Source organism: Mytilus edulis, chromosome 11 (assembly GCF_963676685.1).
Source record: "Mytilus edulis chromosome 11, xbMytEdul2.2, whole genome shotgun sequence".
NCBI classification, from domain to species: Eukaryota; Metazoa; Mollusca; class Bivalvia; order Mytilida; family Mytilidae; genus Mytilus; species Mytilus edulis.
Window position 1 is genome coordinate 81,222,429 of NC_092354.1, and position 20,226 is coordinate 81,242,654.

At 32.0% G+C, this 20,226-nt stretch overlaps 1 protein-coding gene across 4 annotated transcripts in view; it reads right to left on the reverse strand.

Annotated features, from left to right (window-relative positions):
• LOC139496409 (paired amphipathic helix protein Sin3a-like) overlaps positions 1–20,226 on the reverse strand; it is a 33,687-nt gene that overhangs the window by 2,673 nt on the left and 10,788 nt on the right. For all 4 annotated transcript variants that reach the window (XM_071284999.1, XM_071285000.1, XM_071285002.1 and 1 more), the window contains 20 exons: positions 18,934–19,137; positions 17,157–17,243; positions 15,718–15,858; positions 14,995–15,135; positions 14,467–14,553; positions 13,541–13,659; positions 12,508–12,638; positions 11,867–11,964; positions 11,408–11,524; positions 10,572–10,729; positions 9,596–9,676; positions 7,947–8,130; positions 7,449–7,575; positions 6,982–7,089; positions 6,348–6,577; positions 5,266–5,449; positions 4,120–4,289; positions 3,191–3,373; positions 2,207–2,382; positions 1,367–1,586 (listed from right to left, as the gene is read on the reverse strand). In XM_071284999.1, the coding sequence (XP_071141100.1) occupies positions 1,367–1,586; positions 2,207–2,382; positions 3,191–3,373; positions 4,120–4,289; positions 5,266–5,449; positions 6,348–6,577; positions 6,982–7,089; positions 7,449–7,575; positions 7,947–8,130; positions 9,596–9,676; positions 10,572–10,729; positions 11,408–11,524; positions 11,867–11,964; positions 12,508–12,638; positions 13,541–13,659; positions 14,467–14,553; positions 14,995–15,135; positions 15,718–15,858; positions 17,157–17,243; positions 18,934–19,137 (2,946 nt within the window). The remainder of the gene's footprint in view (positions 1–1,366; positions 1,587–2,206; positions 2,383–3,190; positions 3,374–4,119; positions 4,290–5,265; positions 5,450–6,347; positions 6,578–6,981; positions 7,090–7,448; positions 7,576–7,946; positions 8,131–9,595; positions 9,677–10,571; positions 10,730–11,407; positions 11,525–11,866; positions 11,965–12,507; positions 12,639–13,540; positions 13,660–14,466; positions 14,554–14,994; positions 15,136–15,717; positions 15,859–17,156; positions 17,244–18,933; positions 19,138–20,226) is intronic.

Here is a 20,226-nt window from a genome sequence, read left to right on the forward strand (position 1 = left end):
GATTTTAACAAATTATAATTGTGTTGAAAAACGCAGATTTATGTGTACAATATTTGTTTATTTAGTCATACATTTTTTGGCCGGGTTGTCTTTGTTTTGTTTTTTTTTCCTTTTTCCAGTCAACTTTATCATATTTCGGGATAATCTAAATAAGTTACTTTTTTTCGGTTTCATACAGGAAACTGAGTAAAATTTTATAGTTAGTACTTTATTTAAATTTAAAATATTGAATTGCCATGAAATACTTATCTTAATAATATCAATATATCATGCCCAATATATTTTCCTCCCAATAAATAAACCATAAATTTTTTCAGATAAATATTTATATACATTTTATATAAGTACAGCATCAAAAATTATAATAATAAGGCTATTTAAATGCTTAATATTGTTTAATATTGTTCTTGAAAAAGTTGGAACAAATTGACCAAGCAACTTGGGACGAATCGGAGTTGGAACCAATCATCCAGATACCATGTTTTATATGCCTTTTTTGTGTTTCTTTGTAACATATTTGTTTGTTTTTATAGTATTTAAGATTATAACACAATGTTGACTGCTGCACCCCTAATTTTGACATTTTTACCTATTATGTCTGTTTGTTTTGTTCACACATCAGTCAATAAAATGGAATTTTATGTGACTGTTTACAAGTGAGAGGTTTAACTAGCTATAAAACCAAGTTGAATCCACCATTTTCTTAGTAGAAAATGCCTGTACCAAGTCAGGAATATGACAGTCGGTCATTCGTTTGAAGTGTTTGAGCTTTAGATTTTGTAATTTGTCTATGGACTTTCTGTTTTGAATATTCCTCAGAGTTCAGTATTTTTGTTATTTTACAAACTCTTTAACAATTTTTATGAAGTACTTCACAATAGAAGTATAAGACTTTGTAGTCTGTGGTAGTGTAAATCCTGTATTTATAGATATAGACTCACTTGTTCATACAATTTCATATTTTCACCTCTTCCTCTTTATATAGAGGGGATTGATTAGTCAGCTCCTTTGAAAACATTTATCATAATTCTATCTTAACTCTTAAAAGACAGGGGCTTTTCACAAAACATTCTATGACAAAAATTGACACAACTAAATAAGATTTGTGTGGAATAAGCCGCAAAGGCAGTATGTTTAAAAAGGTATTCATTCTCCAGTATGTACTGTACATTCAGAAATTATAGCAAAAAATGTAATATGGTTATAATTTTAACTCACATTTGAAATTTTTTAAGTACATCAAACTTAATTTTTCTCAAAGTCGGAAAAATTAAAACCGCATTTTAGTCTTAAATGACAAAATCACAATAATAAATGCACTCAACAATTTTTAAATTTACATTATTAGGTATTTTTATCTACTCACCTCTCTAGCTTTAGTAAGAGCTGTACGTTTATAGAGGTAGTATTCACTGTTGACGACATAGACAATTTTAAACGAGTTGACATTAAATTTACACTCGGTATTGTCCATAATGTCCATGTCATCAGTATTAGCTTTCGGAGAGGTGGAGCCACCATCTTCCTGTTCTTCTTCATCTTTCCTTTTCTCATTCTTGTTCCGTTGTCGCCATTGTCGAACATTTCTATAAAAGGATAAAATGATAAAATTAATGATAGTAGAAAGTCAGTTTTATGTCCCAAGTATACAATAAAATATCTTTTTTGTATGGTCTCATTTTTTTAACTTAGGATTCATTTATAGATGAAGTTACCACTTTTAACTGACTGAGGATAAATTGTATCTACATATAGTTTGATTTTTAGTTGTTTTCACTATTTCAGAAATAAAGCCTATTGAAAATTTGCATAAATATGTGGTTGACCTTTACCTTTGAAATCAACAAAAACTTTTGTTGACCAAGTTATAACAGAGAATTCACAATAACTGAAATTAATTACAACTGACACTTCAGAACTCTTTTTTTTTTCATTCTCTCCAGAATATTTAACTTATCTGGTGTACTTGTGTTGCCCTCTGAATAATTTTATTATGGTTTGATTAATGGTTGAAAATAAAGTAATATCATAGGCCAAATGATTGGGTTACTTAATTGGAAATATCAATTTTATATAAAAGACATTACTTCTTACTTCTAAGATTTTTTTGGGGTAATTTGTCTCACTTCTTCCTTTATTCACATAAATTATCTGGCTAAAAATCCAAATTGTATCAGTAAAATAAAGAATTGACGTTAGTAAATACCTTGGTAAGAACACAGGTTTTCTGGCAAGTTGATCTTTTAGATCCTCCGACACTGTGTCATCGTTAGCCACATATTTCTCTACATACTCTGACCATCGCTCGACCTCGACAGGATCATCTGACTGCTCATGCTCAGTGTCCAATAACTCTAACGTTAATTTACAGTCACGTTTAAACTGAAATAAAAAAAAAACCTGAATTAGCTATCAAAAGGATACCATATTTATATTGATTGGAAGTCATACTTTAAGATGAAGACATAATCCTTAAATCAGTATAATTGAAGTCTGGAGCTGGCATGTCAGTTAACTGCTGTTGTTATTTATGTATATTTGTCATTTTGTTTAGTTTCTTTTGTTACATCTTCTGACATCAGACTAGAACTTCTCTTGATCTAAACTTTAATGTGCGTATTGTTATGCGTTTACTTTTCTACAATGGCTAGAGGTATAGGGGGAGGGTTGAGATCTCACAAACATGTTTAACCCCACCGCATTTTTGCACCTGTCCCAAGTCAGGAGCCTCTGGCCTTTGTTAGTCTTGTATTATTTTTAACTTAAGTTTCTTGTGTATAATTTGGAGTTTAGTATGGCGTTTATTATCACTGAACTAGTATATATATTTATAAAAGGGCCAGCTGAAGTACGGCTCCGGTTGCGGGAATTTCTCACTACATTGAAGACCTATTGGTGACCTTCTACTGCTGTCTGTTCTATGGTCGGGTTGTTGTCTCTTTAACACATTATCCCATAGTCCTGCTCAACTCAACAAAAAGGCTCATAATACCAATTATAATGCAATGTGAACAATTTTTGTGACTGCTGTAATAAAAACTTGTTGTGATTCATGTGACAAGTCAAAAGGAAAAATCTGCCCCAAAAAGCCTACTTTTATTTGAACTGTTTTTTACACTACCAATAAGATTTAACAAGCATTTTTTTTTATACAAGAGGAGGAACACTGTAATTTATTCAATATTTATACCAGCATGGCCTTGAAGCAGTTCTCATCTGTCAGTAAATGCTCTGTAGCTTTCTGGTAAGCTAATTCAGCATTGGAACGTTGGTGGTATGTGGCTACACGGCCACCGGTGGCACGATTCTTCCTCTCATCTTGGAACATGCTATGGATTTTACAGCTTGTGTCTTCACAGACCATATTTTGTACCTAAATGTAAAAAGATCTTGTGTAATTGGACAGTTTAAAAGTGAAAGGCAGCAGCCTTTTAAGTTCTGTTTTACCAATTTTTGACACATGAAATTGAACAATTTTCTAGCATATTTAACTAATGCATCAGTTTCATCAAAATCCTAAAAAGAAAATAAAATGTTTCTCAAAATTGTAAATTTCTAAAAAGACCTTTTTTGTTGATTAGTAAATTTTCATAGAAAACCTTTTTTTTTTATTATTCTAAATGAATTTGCCAATTTTTACAAACAAATTAAATGGAAACCTGTGTAAAATTTCAAACATTAGTGGTTTTTTTTATGAGTTGACAAACATTATTGATGGACACACAAAGTGAAAACTATAGGGCTTTCTCAACCTCATCGCAGGGCAATATAAACATCATTTTAGTGGAGTTTTAATGAATTGGGTCTCACAGCCAGCAGGAATGCACTGGATGAACATCAGATATGAAATAACATTCTATCAGAGAACTATGGGGCCCTTGTGAGGCAATAACATGGATTCAGTGGAATTTGTTTGAATATTGCCATTCAACCCTGAAGAATATACTAGCCCAACATCAGATAGAATAACATTCTATCAGAAAACTATGGGGCCCCTGTGGGGCAATAACATTGATTCAGTGGAATTCAGACAAATAATAAGTTATAGTGGTTTGTAAGTGGTATATGGATCATTGTACATAATGTTTAAATGTTGCCATATTAACCCCTACTAATTACCTGTCTGACTAGGTTCTGGACCAGTTTATCCATAGTAAATGCTATGTAGGCATGGATCCCGTACATCTCACGTAACTGGTCCTCGTATTGAGTCGGTTCCATGTTCCCGTCCAGTAAACTTTTGACCATTTCCAGGAAGTACGAGTAATATTCATCCGGTTCTACCTCACCTACAAACACACAACATACATGATACATACTGTGGATACATCAATTTTCGTTGGGAACCAATTTTTGTGGAAGACAGAAAACTTGCATGTTCGTGGATATTCAATTTCATGGTTTTGCTGAAGTCTCATACAAGCCTTAAGAAAATTTGTCATTCGTTGAACATTTAATTTCTTGGTTTATACTGTATCCACAAAAGCCACAAAAATTAGTATCCAAAGAAAAATAATGAATCCACAGCATACACATCACAAATGGTCTATTTTTTTTTTCGTATTGGTACCTTCTTAAGGACTATTTTGTTAAAAAGGCCATGAAAGAGTTGAAAAGTCTTCCCACATCATATATAATTTCTTGGGAGTTGTTTTGGATAGATTGATTGATTGTTAGCGTTTTAACGTCACTTTTAAGCGCCACTTTAGGGCTATTTCTTGGCGGCTAGTTTTTATTGGTGGAGTAAGCCAAAGTGTCCGGAGGAAACCATGACCTTCCATAGGAAAACTAACAATTCAAGTCATTTAAGATTGGAGTCTAGTGCACCCACACTAGTGAGGTTTGAACTCACAACCTCAGTGTTGGCTAGTGATTACAGTAGCAGAACTACATAAACCACTTGGCCCCAGTTTTGAATAGTTCAAATGGACATATAGCCACAAATGACCTACAAAATGTCAAAATATCGCACTTCCTTTCCATTCTTTAAATGGAATAGGTTAAACAAATATAATTAGACATAAATGTTGAGACTATTTTAATCTCACTAGAAGCTCTGTTCTATGACAGCTTCTACTGTTTACTTATTATCATGTTTTGTCTGAATTTCGATGTTTTTTTATTGTTCATACAACATTCATAATCTGTTCTATAAAAGATCCTAGTTCTTATGTATTTTTTTATGTTTCTAGAATTTGGTGACTTTAATCAAAGTGTTATAATTATTGTGTGTAGTTTAAGTGATCTAGGTGTATGAAGACTTACTTGGAGCCTTTAGTCTGAGGGCTATAGCGGTTGATTCTTTTCGATCTTTCCGACAAAGTGCTTCCTCTGCAGCAATTCTATTTGAATAGGAGTATATCTTGTATAGCCTGTCACACAATATATGGTGGAGTCGGAAGAATAGGTACCAGTTATTGTTTATATGCAGCAATGTGTACACGTCATCCTGTAAAATATAAATATGTATATATACTGTAAATTCAGAAATAATGGCCAGCATTTATTGACATTTTGTTATTTTGGACTTAAATGCGATTTTAATGTTTTTGATATTGTTGAAAATCCTCTTTAATTTATATAAAAAGTTTACATTATTGCGCTTATAACCCTGTTGCCTTTTTGACAATAACAAGAATGTGTCCAAAGTACATTGATGCCCCACTCGCAGTATAATTTTCCATGTTCCGTGAAATTGTGGTCAAAACTTTAATTTGGAATTAAAATTAGAAAGATCATATCATAGGGAACATGTGTACTAAGTTTCAAGTTGATGTGACTTCAAGTTCATCAGAAACTACCTTGACCAAAAACTTTAACCAAAACTTTAACATGAACTTCGCACTATCATTTTCTATGTTCAGTGGACAGTGAAATTGAGGTCAAAATTTTAATTTGGAATTAAAATTAGAAAGATCATATCATGGGGAACATGTGTAATAAGTTTCAAGTTCATTGGACTTCAACTTCATCAAAAACTACCTTGACCAAAAACTTTAACCTGAAGCAGGACGAACGGACGGACGATCAGACAGACGGAGGCACAGACCAGAAAACATACTGTCCCCCTACTATCGTAGGTGGGGCATAATAAAAACATCCCAATAATTTCATAAAAAACTTAAACTCAAACACTGACGCATTATCACCATTATGCAAAACAATATAGTAGCACAATATTTTGAAATGAGTTAATTTCCATTTGACCATAAAATTGTAGGTAGAAAAGATATATTCATCACCATAATTCTGTTAACTCTATCATTGGAGACAAACTTCAAACCTTGCATAGGCAGACATACACTTAATTTCTATCTAAAATATTTCCTAAGGGAGATAACTCTTACATCATCCATATCTGAATCTTCATTATTAATATCTCCATTAACCATTGGTGTCTCGTCCTTTAACAAATCCTCTTCTTTCTTAACATCTGCATCAACATCCATCGACTCTTCCTTAACAGGGACATTTTCTTTATCTTCTTCTTTACTTTCATTTTCTACTTTCACTTTATCTTCTTTTTCTACTTTCACTTTGTCTTTGCTATCTTCTTTTTCTTCATCACTACCATCTTCTACAAAAACAAAACATTTTTTTATATTTGCATCAGATTTCAGCGTTTTAACAACAGGGCTTGGTTGACTCTTGTCTTCAACCTGTCACCAACATTAGCTATAAGACAGATGCCTTAGACTAGTAAATCTTTATTTGGTCTAATAATTTTTGTATTTCATAGATACATATGAAAAATATAGGGATTAAATGCTTCTGGTTGGTGTGCTTTTAATAATTTCTATCAACAGGCTTAGGGATGGGGGACATTACATTTTCAAGAACAGCTCTTAGTACCTTTCAACTGTACTGTGTTCCCCTAGCGCATTTTTCTGGCTCAGTGTAACATAAATCACTGTTCCCTTGACTCAGTGTAACATAAACAACTGTTCCCATGTGTAACATATATAATTTCTATAGACTTACCATCATCTCGCTCATCGTCACTCAGCTCTCCTCGAGCAGTATAAAATAAATCAGGAATGAAATGTTTCAATAATTGCTTTATTCTTTGTTTATGTTCTTTTGCTAACCCTGAAATATAACAATAAAACATACATGTAACTATCTATGTATCTTTAATATGTCAAAAGGTAAACAGGGAACACTTGTGTGCATCTTCTAATATAAGTCTATCTTTAACATGGCAAAGTGTATGTTGGATCTATTATCTCCCCTTTCCCACCAAAACATGGAACACTTCAGTGCATCTTCCAATATATGTTTATCTTTAAAATGGTAAAGTGTGTGTCAGATCTATTATCTTCCCTTTCTCACCAAAACATGGAACACTTCAGTGTTTCTTCCAATATAAGTTTATCTTTAAAATGGCAAAGTGTATGTTGGATCTATTATCTCCCCTTTCCGGGTTTCCCACCATAACCTAGAATTACCTGACTGTCGTTTCACATGATGAATAATTAATGAAGCTGCATCTTCTAACATAGATTTATCTTTATGATGTAAACTTAGATGTGGGTTCCACGGTTCATTACTACTCTCATTATACTGTTCTTGTCGCTGAAATTACAATAAATATTTTGTAACTATAAATTTTCCAAAATCTTTTCGAAAAATCCTGAAATTTCATTTTTTTTCAATGTAGTTGCATAAACATTGTATCTACTTTAATTAATTTTTTAGCAATCTTTATTAACCAGTTATGCAGTATTGTACTAAGAACAAAAAAGACAATTATCTAGACAAAAGTAAATCTGAACAACCTTGTAATATAAACAAGTAGTTGAACCTGATGTCATCCAAAGTATACATTGACAAAAAATTCAATGTTCAATGGGTATAAAAAATAATTAGATCTATTGAAAAAAAAAAGAATTTTGGCGTACAAAATTTTAATCAAGATATTTAAAAAGTTGAAATTCAATACCAACCTCATCATATATAGTTTCTATTTCATTTAACAAAGCCTTAGATCGCAATGACTTGACATCGTTCTGTTTAAAGTTAATGCCCTGATGATCCAATGATTTAAGATAATATTTTTCATTTTGTTCTCGCCACACTTTATTAAAGTTTTTCTGAGCTTCCCGCCATTCTTCTTCTTTTGCTTTTAATCTGAAATAAAAAATATATCTGTAACACACTGTAGATGTATTGATAAAAAAAGATCTACAATATCTTTCCAATCTAGAAAACTTAACCGTAGCATATCAAGATTACCTATTCATTATAACATTCTTAACAAGAGGCTGTCAGAGAGACAGCAAACCAGATTTATTAATATCCATTCGTGTCCTGGCATTTTTCAATATCACAAGAACCATAATGGATCAACGGTGAAAGGGAAAATCATCAATATCATACTTGACCTTTATTTTGTCATCAGTAACAACATATTTGAATTTCAAAAGCTTTGGTTGAACGGTTTGTGAGTAAATACACGGACACAACTGGAAACACCATTTTTTAATCTTTCAAGAACCATAACTCCTGAATGGTAAAAGTCAAAATCGTCATTATTGAACTTGACCTCTATTTTGACAGTCTGCACCAAAAACTTTTTCAACTACTAGTCAGAAGACCAATATTCTGACATTTTTCTTATTGGGCCAAACAAAATTTTGCAAAAACTTACTAGTCCGAATGAAATTTTACTAGTCTGGGGCATCGGACTAGTGGCTAACCGTGCAGAAAGTTTTGACATCAGTAACAACATATTTGAATTTTAAAAGCTTTGTTAAACAGTTCATGAGTTAATGCACAGACAGGACTAGAAACACCATTTTTCAATCTTTCAAGAACCACGACTCCAGAACAGTAAAATTTACAATTGTCATTATTGAACTTGACCTCCATTTTGTTGTCAGTAACAACATATTAAAATTTCAGAGCTTTGGTTTAACTGTTCATAAGTTAATACACGGACAACATTTGACTGCCGCCCGCCCGCCATACATCCCCAAATCAATAACCAACATTTATGTCCCAAAAATCCGGTTAAAAATTAAACCAGTCAGCTTGTGAAAAAAAGTGCAATAAATACAAATAATTTTTGATACACAAATATCAAGATGGGAAATCTCCTTGGAGTGATGCTTCCAGGTTACAATAAACCATTAGATTGCATGGGTGCAGCCATTTTATCAGCATAACATGGTATTCAGAAGTAAGAGTATGGCTAATCCTGATTGGTTGATATGTGCGCCCTTTATTATTTATTATAAGAGACTTCGTGCATTCTGCATTATACCAAAGGCCAAAAAAAATATTTCTCTTAGCCCTAATGGAAATGAGTTGTATTTTCAACACTGGGACAAGACATAGTTTTTTAAGTGCAAAATTGATAGGCATAGGAAATAAGTACACAATACATTAAGAAAAGCAACGCGAACTTAATATTTTTGACCCAAAAAAACTGTCCGAATATCTTTTCTGTAATTCTAGCAAGGTTTTGTTATAGGAAATCAACTTTCTAAAGTCTGTAGCTCAAAAAAGGCTATCATTGTCGCCTATGGGAAAACAAATTGTTTATTTCAATCTCCAAGCCAGTGGAGATAATACAAAGAGAAGCAACTCTTACCTTCTTAGCACTAATGGTACTGCCACAACAGGGTTTTTCTTGAGACCATCAATAATATCTGGAGATTTGTCACCATATATCCTGTCAAAAGAAATACAGTTTAAACTATTGGTTTTATACCTCTGTACTGACTGCATAATTGATCATAATTTGTGACTGTGAAAGACCTTCATGTGTAGTCATGGTTGTTAAAAAAACTTGTCGTATCTACCTCCTAGTATATCCAGGTATTTATTCATTCTTGCTTTTTCAATTTTTTTACGTTTGATAAATTGGTAAACTTCTGTCAATGCTACTAAAACATACATTCAAATATAACTGTGTAGAGCTCTGTCATGTGTAACGGATAAGGTGTTAAATATATAACTGTGTAGAGTTCTGTCATGTGTAACGGAGAAGGTGTTAAATATATAACTGTGTAGAGTTCTGTCATGTGTAATGGAGGTGTGAAATAATCTCCCTTTGCTAAAATATGGGAAGACTCAAAATGAACTATATCACTGTACAAGAACAGAATACCAAAGTGAAAATATAAATGAAATTATATTATAATGATTTAAAGACGTTTTTTTTTAACTTACTATACATTTTATAGAAAACTTTATGTATAACAACTTTTCTATGTACATTTTTCAGAATCTAGAATATCCTAGAAAGACACTTACCTTTGTATAGCTTTTCTATGTAAAACTTAGAGGATCCACCTAACGTATTGTCTAGAATAACTTAGAAAGACACTTACATTTGTATAGCTTTTATATGTAAAACTTCGGCGGATCCACCTAACGTTATGTCTAGAATGACTTAGAAAGACACTTACCTTTGTATAGCTTTTCTATGTAAAACTTCGGAGGATCCACCTAACGTTATGTCTAGAATGACTTAGAAAGACACTTACCTTTGTATAGCTTTTCTATGTAAAACTTCGGCGGATCCACCTAACGTTATGTCTAGAATGACTTAGAAAGACACTTACCTTTGTATAGCTTTTCTATGTAAAACTTCGGAGGATCCACCTAACGTATTGTCTAGACGGAATTTAGCTGCTTCCTCAGAGTTCATACGAGACATTTTCTTCTGAACACCTTCTAGCACTTTAATTGTAGATAAATTGGACTCTATAACTATGTCCAACTGTAAAAAAAAAAAAAATATTTAGGAATTTATATTTCAAAATTGATTTGCATTGTATAAAGATCAAAACTTATCTAAAACTTTTGTGTATTGATTTATTGCTCTAAAATCAATCAAAGTTTTATACATGTACATGAATACATGCAATTCGCCGTTTCAGAATCTAATGCATTCTGGGTAATATTTTCAAAAGCGTACACCAAAGATTTTTCATTGGTTTAAAACGTTATAAACAATGGAATTTCAACCAATGACGTAACGTTATTTTCACTTTGGGGTATGAACAATGAAATTACCCATGATGCTTTAGATTCTGAAACGGCCAATTGCATTAGGTTCATTTCTATCTGACACTGTTCTTAGAATTCTCATTTATCATAAAACTTTATAAAGACACCTTAACGTCACATCCACATATTTTCAAGAATGTACAGTTCATCTTTCAGATCTTCTATTTTAGCGCATTGAATTCTATACTGCTATTCAACTTTAAATCAATATTACAAAAGCCAAAACATAAACTTACTTCTGGGGAGAACACTGCATATTTTCAAGAATGTACAGTTCATATTTCAGATCTTCTATTTTTGCACGTAAGCATTGAATTTTATATTGATATTTAAAAATGTTAGTATTCACCTTTAAATCAATAAAACAAAAGTCAAAAGATAAACTTACTTCAAACCGTTCATCCTCACATCTGTATATATGTTCCTCATACTGTGTTTTCCGTGACGTAACGAATGTGGAGTCTTCTGACCATGACGGGAAAGATACCCATGTGTCATTTAACACCTGTAACGAGAAACAAGAGTTAACTAACATCTCATCCACAATCAGTAGTGTATTGATTTCTACCAAATGTTTGAATTGATTGACTTGATCTGTTCATCAATGGATGGTGCTTTGTAGAAAAAAATCATACAGATTTAAGTTTGTTTTTTATCCTACCAATTTGGACCTATAGACCTTTACAATTTTGTTTCAAATGTGCAAGGAAATCCATGAAATTGTTAACACATAAATAAAAATACAGTACATCTTTTCCCATTTTTCTAAACCCATGTGCACTTATTATATCGATGCATTGATCTTTGCCAGTTTAGGAATCTTAATCACATTGTAAATTAGACAAACCTCTTTACACAATGATGTCCTGCCAGTACATCTAGGCTGAGGATAAGACTTGGGTAAAGCTCGATAACTTGTTCCATACTTTTTACATGTTGCATAATCTAAAAATTAAAACAACTTTCAGTCATAAAAAATAACATTGTCAATTTTCAACATTGTCCTAGATATCCCATAATAAAGACAACTACTACCCATTGCCCAGTTAGTCCTGCCTTATAATCTTTTCCTAAAGGAATAATTTTGGATTTAGAGTAAATTCTTTAAGAAACAAATAAATCATTATAACTATTGAATAGGCTTATACAATCCTTAAATTCTATTAATGAAGTAAACATACATCTACTAATTCATTTTTTTTTTTATAGATTTATCTTTAAACAGAAACAAGTTGTCCTTTTTCAGACAAGATTCACACTTAACGTGTCCTTCATATTAAAACTCTGCTTTAAATTCTCGCCAAACTTCATCAACATAGAGGCACTATGGATGACAGATTAAAACATTCCATATATTTCCATGGTAACATCAACATGGTTTTGAACCTTCATAATCATAAAGGGTTAAAAATTTTATTGATAAATGTTCCTTTTTCATTGTAAGACCATTTGACACTAGTGCCCACTAAGCAAGACTTTGTAACATACCTATTTCCATAGCCAGATCCCCACTGACTCGTTCCTTTCCTGTGGCTCCCATGGGTATTGATTCTGTTGTTCCGCCTGATTCCTTATAACCGAGGAAATCTTTAAACCATTTATATAATTCTGGATATTTACTGAAAAATTAAAAGTTCTATCACAAATTGAGCTATCACAAATTGAGCCAGTGACTTAGGACAAAATATGTGTATATTAACAGTGCACTGACCCTTATTCTATAGATCTCCTACCCTGAACCTTTCATTGGTACTTTGAAAATATTAGAGTTATCTTTCTTAGAACAAAATGCATGGGGGCAAATAATGTCTTTCAAGAAGTCTGAATGAAAATAACAAAACATGTATGATTTTAAATAATTTTCAATTTTATTAAGTAAAAAAGTGTTTTTTTCTAAGTTAATTTCAGATTTCTTTGCTAAAAATAAGGCTTACACGCTAGAATAATGGCAAATAATGTTTGTTTGATAAATATGTCCACTGACCAAAGTTAACTCTAAATACTGACAAGACTTCACCATAATTCATCACAACCATCTTTAAAGTCAAAAGGATGCTTTTTATAGCGGACTGTGTGGTATGGGTTTTGCTCATTGTTGAAGGTTATACAATGACCTATAGTTGTTATTTAACTTCTATATAACTTAGTCTGGGATTGAGAGTTGTGGTCATTGGCAATTATACCACAACTTCCTTTTCATTTGCGACTTATTTGTCAATAACAATATTCAGGCCAAAATGATGCAAATTTGCTGAAATGTTTGTCAATAACAAAGTTTCAACCATAAATGGTACAAAGTTAGTAAATCATTTGTCTAAAACAAAATTCCAAACTGAGATATGACAAGAAGTTGTTAAAGCAGAATCAAATGTTTGGTTCTATAATGCTCATGTTTAAAGGCAACTCTAGGCGCAGAATTGAATACCCATTAGCGGCCTTAAGCTATTTTCTGCTCTTTGGTCGGGTTGTTGTCTGTTTGACATATTCACCATTTCCATTCTCTATCTTATTGCATACTTACACAAGAAATGTTTGGACTAACTGCACCAATTCTGATCTGGATATTACTTCCTGGTTAAACAGAACTAAGCATCGTAAAAAGTTCTCATATACTTCAGGGTACTTCAATGCTTTACGTACCTACAATAAAACAATTATCATTTATAACCATTGAATTATTGGATTGTTAGGCCATGGAAAATTAATTGTTGGTTTCCCCTAACATGGGAAAATTTTAAAAGCCTGCATTTTTTTTTTTTTGTAACCATGCATAATTTTATATCTATATGTTTTGTTTCTACAGCAGAACTTTAATCTTGCATATTTCAAACACGCTAATTTTAATTTTTTTTTTTCCAGAAAAATTAAATGACCCGGTCGGGTTAGGGGAAACAATGAATTATTTTTCCATGGCCTTAGAAAATCACTGGTTAAGAGGTTTTGAATTCGGGGTTCAAGAAAGAAAAAGAAAGAAAAAATTAAAGGTTTTATGGAAAATCTCCCCCTTTATAAAACTACATTGCTGTAGCTCCTAAAAGGCAGAGGTACCTTTATAAGAGACTTGAAAAGTTCAAAAAGTGACAACCTGATCATGTTTAAATCAAATCAATTTGAAGGAATGAACACATTGTTGTATATTTTGCTAAATTAGAATTATCTTTATAATTTAAAAAGCTTTTCCCTGTATTTCTTATATTTTTTGCTTTAAAACAGAAAAGAAAGAAAGGGTACCATGTCAAAGAAAGGGGGGGTGTTGTACACATGTATTATGTGGAGCTAGGACACATAATTCTTGTTTACCTTGTCAAAGAAAGGTGTGTGTGTGTTGTGCACATGTATTATGTGGAGCTAGGACACATAATTCTTGTTTACCTTGTCAAACAAAGGGGGTGGGTGTTGTGTACATGTATTTTGTGGAGCTAGGACACAGAATTATTTATTGTGTACCTTGTCAAAGAAAGCAAACTCAGTAAGTGTTCCGTATCTTCCTGCTTCAGCCAATGATATATCCTTCAGGGTACCAGTCTTCTGTTTCTGTAAAATAAGAAACCAGTTGATTCCTTATAATTATTTGAAATTTACAACTTTTTCATGCATGAAGAGTAAGAAGCATTGGAACAATTTATCAATTGTGTTTGCCCTAATGGTTCAACAAACTATAAACGTGAAGATTATTTTCTCTTTTTTGGTAATAATAAACTGCACAAAAAATTTGCAAGAGCCATAGCTTGATCAAGTAAATGGTACTCATATGAAGGCTAACAAGAGCCATAGCTTGAACAAGTAAATGGTACTCATATGAAGGCTAACTTGTTTGATGAGTGAATTTAACACTACCATGAGAAGTTTTGGCATTAAAGTTGCAATAATTTTTTGTATTATCATTGATTTCTTGCAATATTTTTTAAGTATCTAGACCTATCTTTTGTAGTGGCTGTTGGCCACTAGAGGGCCTAAGCATCTATCTAGACCTACCTTTTGTGGTGGCTGTTGTCCACTAGAGGGCCTTCTATGCTGACTGGATTTATTCATTTGACTTTTCATGCCTGGTTTCTTGACTGTAGATGAATGATCATTCCTGACTCCAAGTGCAGAGTCATTCTGTAGCATATTCAACTTTAAATAAAAATCATAATGAATATTTACTTCGTCATTTCTAGTGAAAGATTGCAGACTCAAAAAAAAGTCTGTAGAATATAAATTCATGTTGTGGATACTTGATTTCATGGTTTTGCCACCGTGTTTATAGAAAATTGGTATTTAACCAATCAAAACCAACAAAGAATCCACAGTAACCCAAATTTATTTAAAATCCCATCCTCCATGGATTTATATTTTTTACATACTTGATTTGCATAGGATTTTTTCATTGAAAAAAAAATCATCAGGTTTAAAGTAATAATGCGAAAACTATTATTTCATCAGTGAAATTCCAGTCAGACATTCTCCTGAGTATCCTGTTTATATTAGATACAAATTTTATTAAGTCTGAATATTATTTTTTATAGGTTAGGACGTTTCAACTTAGGCACTACACAGGCGTCAAAAAGCGTCATTATGGGATAAAGGGGGTGGCGTCATTATGGAGGAAAGGGTTAATATAGCAAAATTTCAAAACAAAAACAGTCATCTTTTACATGTCATATTTTATGAAAACCTCTCTGGTTTATTAAAAGGAAAATAAAATATAATAATTACATAGCCCCCATAAGATGAGCCATTGGCGTCAGGTAAGAACTGTCCAAACTCAGCTAGCAGATCTTCTTGGTTCTGGAATAACTTAGCAACCTGTGAATAAACTTCTGCTTCTGTCAGAGGCTTGTAACTTGTTACTATTCCCTGTAAATAAAAAAAAAATTAAATGAATTATAATATTTGGTTTGCAAATATTAGCTAACTAATCTACATCAAGTGTAAAATTTGATTATTTTAGAATGAGAGGCAATTTTACTGTCCCCTTTGAATCTGAAATAGGAAAAAATGTTTAAAAGGTTATTTAATTTACAAAAATTTACATCAATACATGAATGACACATTGACACTACAGAGGGTGCCAATGTAAAAATCCTGCAAATTTGGAACAATTTTCATTGTCCTTGATTTACAATGTATAAGTATCATCTACTTAGTATAATACCTCTTTGAGATTCCTCTACAATGTATAAGTATGATCTACTTAGTATAATACCTCTTTGAGATTCCTCTACAATGTATAAGTATGATCTACTTAGTATAATACCTCTTTGAGATTCCTCTACAATGTATAAGTATGATCTACTTAGTATAATACCTCTTTGAGATTCCTCTACAATGTATAAGTATGATCTACTTAGTATAATACCTCTTTGAGATTCCTCTACAATGTATAAGTATCATCTACTTAGTATAATACCTCTTTGAGATTCCTCTACAATGTATAAGTATCATCTACTTAGTATAATACCTCTTTGAGATTCCTCTACAATGTATAAGTATGATCTACTTAGTATAATACCTCTTTGAGATTCCTCTACAATGTATAAGTATGATCTACTTAGTATAATACCTCTTTGAGATTCCTCTACAATGTATAAGTATCATCTACTTAGTATAATACCTCTTTGAGATTCCTCTACAATGTATAAGTATCATCTACTTAGTATAATACCTCTTTGAGATTCCTCTACAATGTATAAGTATGATCTACTTAGTATAATACCTCTTTGAGATTCCTCTACAATGTATAAGTATCATCTACTTAGTATAATACCTCTTTGAGATTCCTCTACAATGTATAAGTATCATCTACTTAGTATAATACCTCTTTGATTTACAATGTATAAGTATCATCTACTTAGTATAATACCTCTTTGATTTACAATGTATAAGTATCATCTACTTAGTATAATACCTCTTTGAGATTCCTCTACAATGTATAAGTATCATCTACTTAGTATAATACCTCTTTGAGATTCCTCTACAATGTATAAGTATCATCTACTTAGTATAATACCTCTTTGAGATTTACAATGTATAAGTATCATCTACTTAGTATAATACCTCTTTGAGATTCCTCTACAATGTATAAGTATCATCTACTTAGTATAATACCTCTTTGAGATTTACAATGTATAAGTATCATCTACTTAGTATAATACCTCTTTGAGATTCCTCTGTTCTTTCTGATAAGTGTGAAGTATTTCTAGAAATGCTTTGTAGATCTCTGGCTGTCCATGAAAACGATTCTGGAAAAAAATAACAAAAAAATTGAGAATAGAAATGGGGAACGTGTCAACAACAACCCAACCAAGAGCAGAAAAAAGCCAAAGGTCATCAATGGATCTTCAAGCATACATATAAATAAAGAGACTTCGTTTTGCATTGAAAATATGCACAATATTGTTTGCAGGTAAATCTTTTATTATTTTCTGCCTGATTAACTTTTTGCACTGTTTACATAGTTAAATATTCATTACCAAGGTCTATTATACCAATATCTTTCAAGTCTTTGGATTACAAACAGATCATTTAGAAACTAGGGCTTACATTTATAAAACTTTAGAGTACTCAGATTCAGAAATCAACCAATCAAAATACTTGATTTGGTGTTTCAAGCTCATATTTCAGAGACTAAACTTTACTCTTTTTCTCCAGGGGCCAGCTGGGCCCCAACTGGCCCCTGAAATATTTTTTTTAGGAGCCCAGTTGAAATTTTAGGGGCTCAACCAATTTCTAAATAATAAAATAAAACTTAAATATACTTTTCATATACTATTAAAGCCTTTTTATGTAATCCTAAATGTAATGTTTGAGTCTGGAAAAGATAATGTACGGTAACTTCATAATATTTGAATTATTGCCATCATAAATGTATCATACGATATAACAGTACTGATTTTTGAAAATTTCCTGCCAAAATTGTCTCCCTTCAATTCGAACTTCCTGTTGACAATAGGGCTGTTTCCATAAATCATTAAATCTTATTTCAAATCCAAGCCATCCTCTAATAAGTGTTGCATCAACATTATTATTCAATTACTTTTCATCGAGGATTGGTTCCCATACTAGATATTATGACATTTATTTATGAGATTTTGGGTTTCGTTTTTTCATTGAAGAACAAGTTGTGTTCGCAAGTTTTGTCAAAAAGGGACTGGTAATAACTACCTTAACAACTGGGATGTATTTTTGATGTATTTTTGATGCAATTCAGATTCAAAAGCCTAACGAAAAATCTTAAAAAAAATGAATTTATCAAAGAAGTTTTCAAAAGAGTATTTAGAGAAGGTGATTACATGTGTCAAATCATGACTTCGCATCGAAAACTTAAGTTGTCCAACTGGATTTTGGATATTAGAATGACCTAACTGGTTACCGTTCTATTTTCCCTCTTTAATTAGACAATCAGGTTTCCATTTGGGAACAGTTTTTATACGCCCGTTTTTTTTTAATTATATTGCGGGGGAAAGGATAGACATGGGGTTCAATGCAAAATATTATTTGTCACCAGACAGGCGATCAGGATAATAAATATATTCACCCAGCCGAGAAATCTGGTCGCATTGGGCGACTGTTAAGTTTAGTCCCTGTATTTTGTACACCGAGTACTGAGTAAAGTATATGACCAGAGTCTAGAACTTGCTGTCAACTTTGGTAATTCTTATCTTAAATGATCTTTCCATCAACTGTGACATTATCCTATGCGACTACTGTAAACCAACTTATTTTCATGAGCAATTTAATTTTTTCGCGTCTTTAGGAAGTAGAATAATAACTTGAATATATTAAACTTGGATTTTTCGTGAACATCTCAGTAAAAGTTAGGATCGTACAGGTTTTTTTTGTGGGAAGAGCCCCAGATGGCACAAGTTACATACCATTATCTACATGACTATTTTAAGTACCATTATTTACACAGCTTTTAATATAATGTACCTTTATTTTGTTGACATAATTTATTGCATGGTTGAATTCCACTGGTTGTCCTGCCTGCTGCTGTTGTTGTTGGACTGGAGTACTATGCTGGTTACCAGAGACAACTGGTTCCTGGTTATGACGAGGTGATTGATGGTAACTATGGTGAGATGATTGGTTGCTATGGTTATGACTGCTAGGTACATGAGCTGAAGGAGGAACTTTCTACAATGATAATTACAAATATGTCTCTTTATTCTACAAAATATCCAAATGACACTGATGAATCTAATGTAGAGAGAAAGTGTGTTTGGCCTGCAAGATTATTGGCCTGGTATCTTTATCAAGTTTATTGTACACACATGCATTTCTTTCTCCAAACTTTTAGAAAATTCATGGAAGTAATATTGAAAGGAATAACATCGTCGTCACTTCAAAGTTTTCATCTGCGTTACCGCCCATTTTTCGATAACTCGTTAATTGGTTTAATATCTGGCATGGAAGTTGATTCTATGCATGTGATCAATCAAATCACTGACACTTTTTGGTCATTTTCGTGTTCACAGAGAATTACAAACAGACAAGTTTTTTGTTGAATATACGTGCGGAGTAACCTAAATAGTCCTTTTGTTACATTGCGTTGAAGTACGCTGCCGAATAGAGTCAATCGTTCAATATTTATTCTAGTCGAATTTTCCTATTTCTGGTTAGTTCGATCTTAATAGTTTAAACCGACAGCTATCACATATGAAATTGGAGAACACGGCTAGGTCATTATCAATTTTAATATTTACAGACAGTTAAAAAGCAATTTCCGTAAGTTATGAAGATGATTGTACAAAAAATATGTTTGGATCCCCTTTTATTAAATACGAATAATCTAAGTCTTTCGTGTATTAGTCAATTAAAATATTCACAATTTTAAACGGTTCTATCCTTTAATCTATAATTATTGATACATAAACTTTAATTCGTGTAAAAATGAATTTGCAATAAGGCAGCTGATTTTTTCGGTTTGTTTTCATTTTTGCTGTAGCTTGTAATGGTAGTATTTCACAATAAACACTTTTTGAAAAATATATATCTATATTTACGAACATATTATCCCAATTTTAGTTGTCCAGTTTCAATAATGAAATCAATGACATTTATGACATGTAAATAAATTTAGAAAACTTGAAAGTAAATATCCTTTTTTGAAATCCAATAAACTTTGCACATTTTAACAGTAAAAAAAAATCTATGTCTAGATTTGTCTACATTATTTTGTTAAATGTCATGTGAAACCTGATCGATTCGTCGGTATTTAACTGT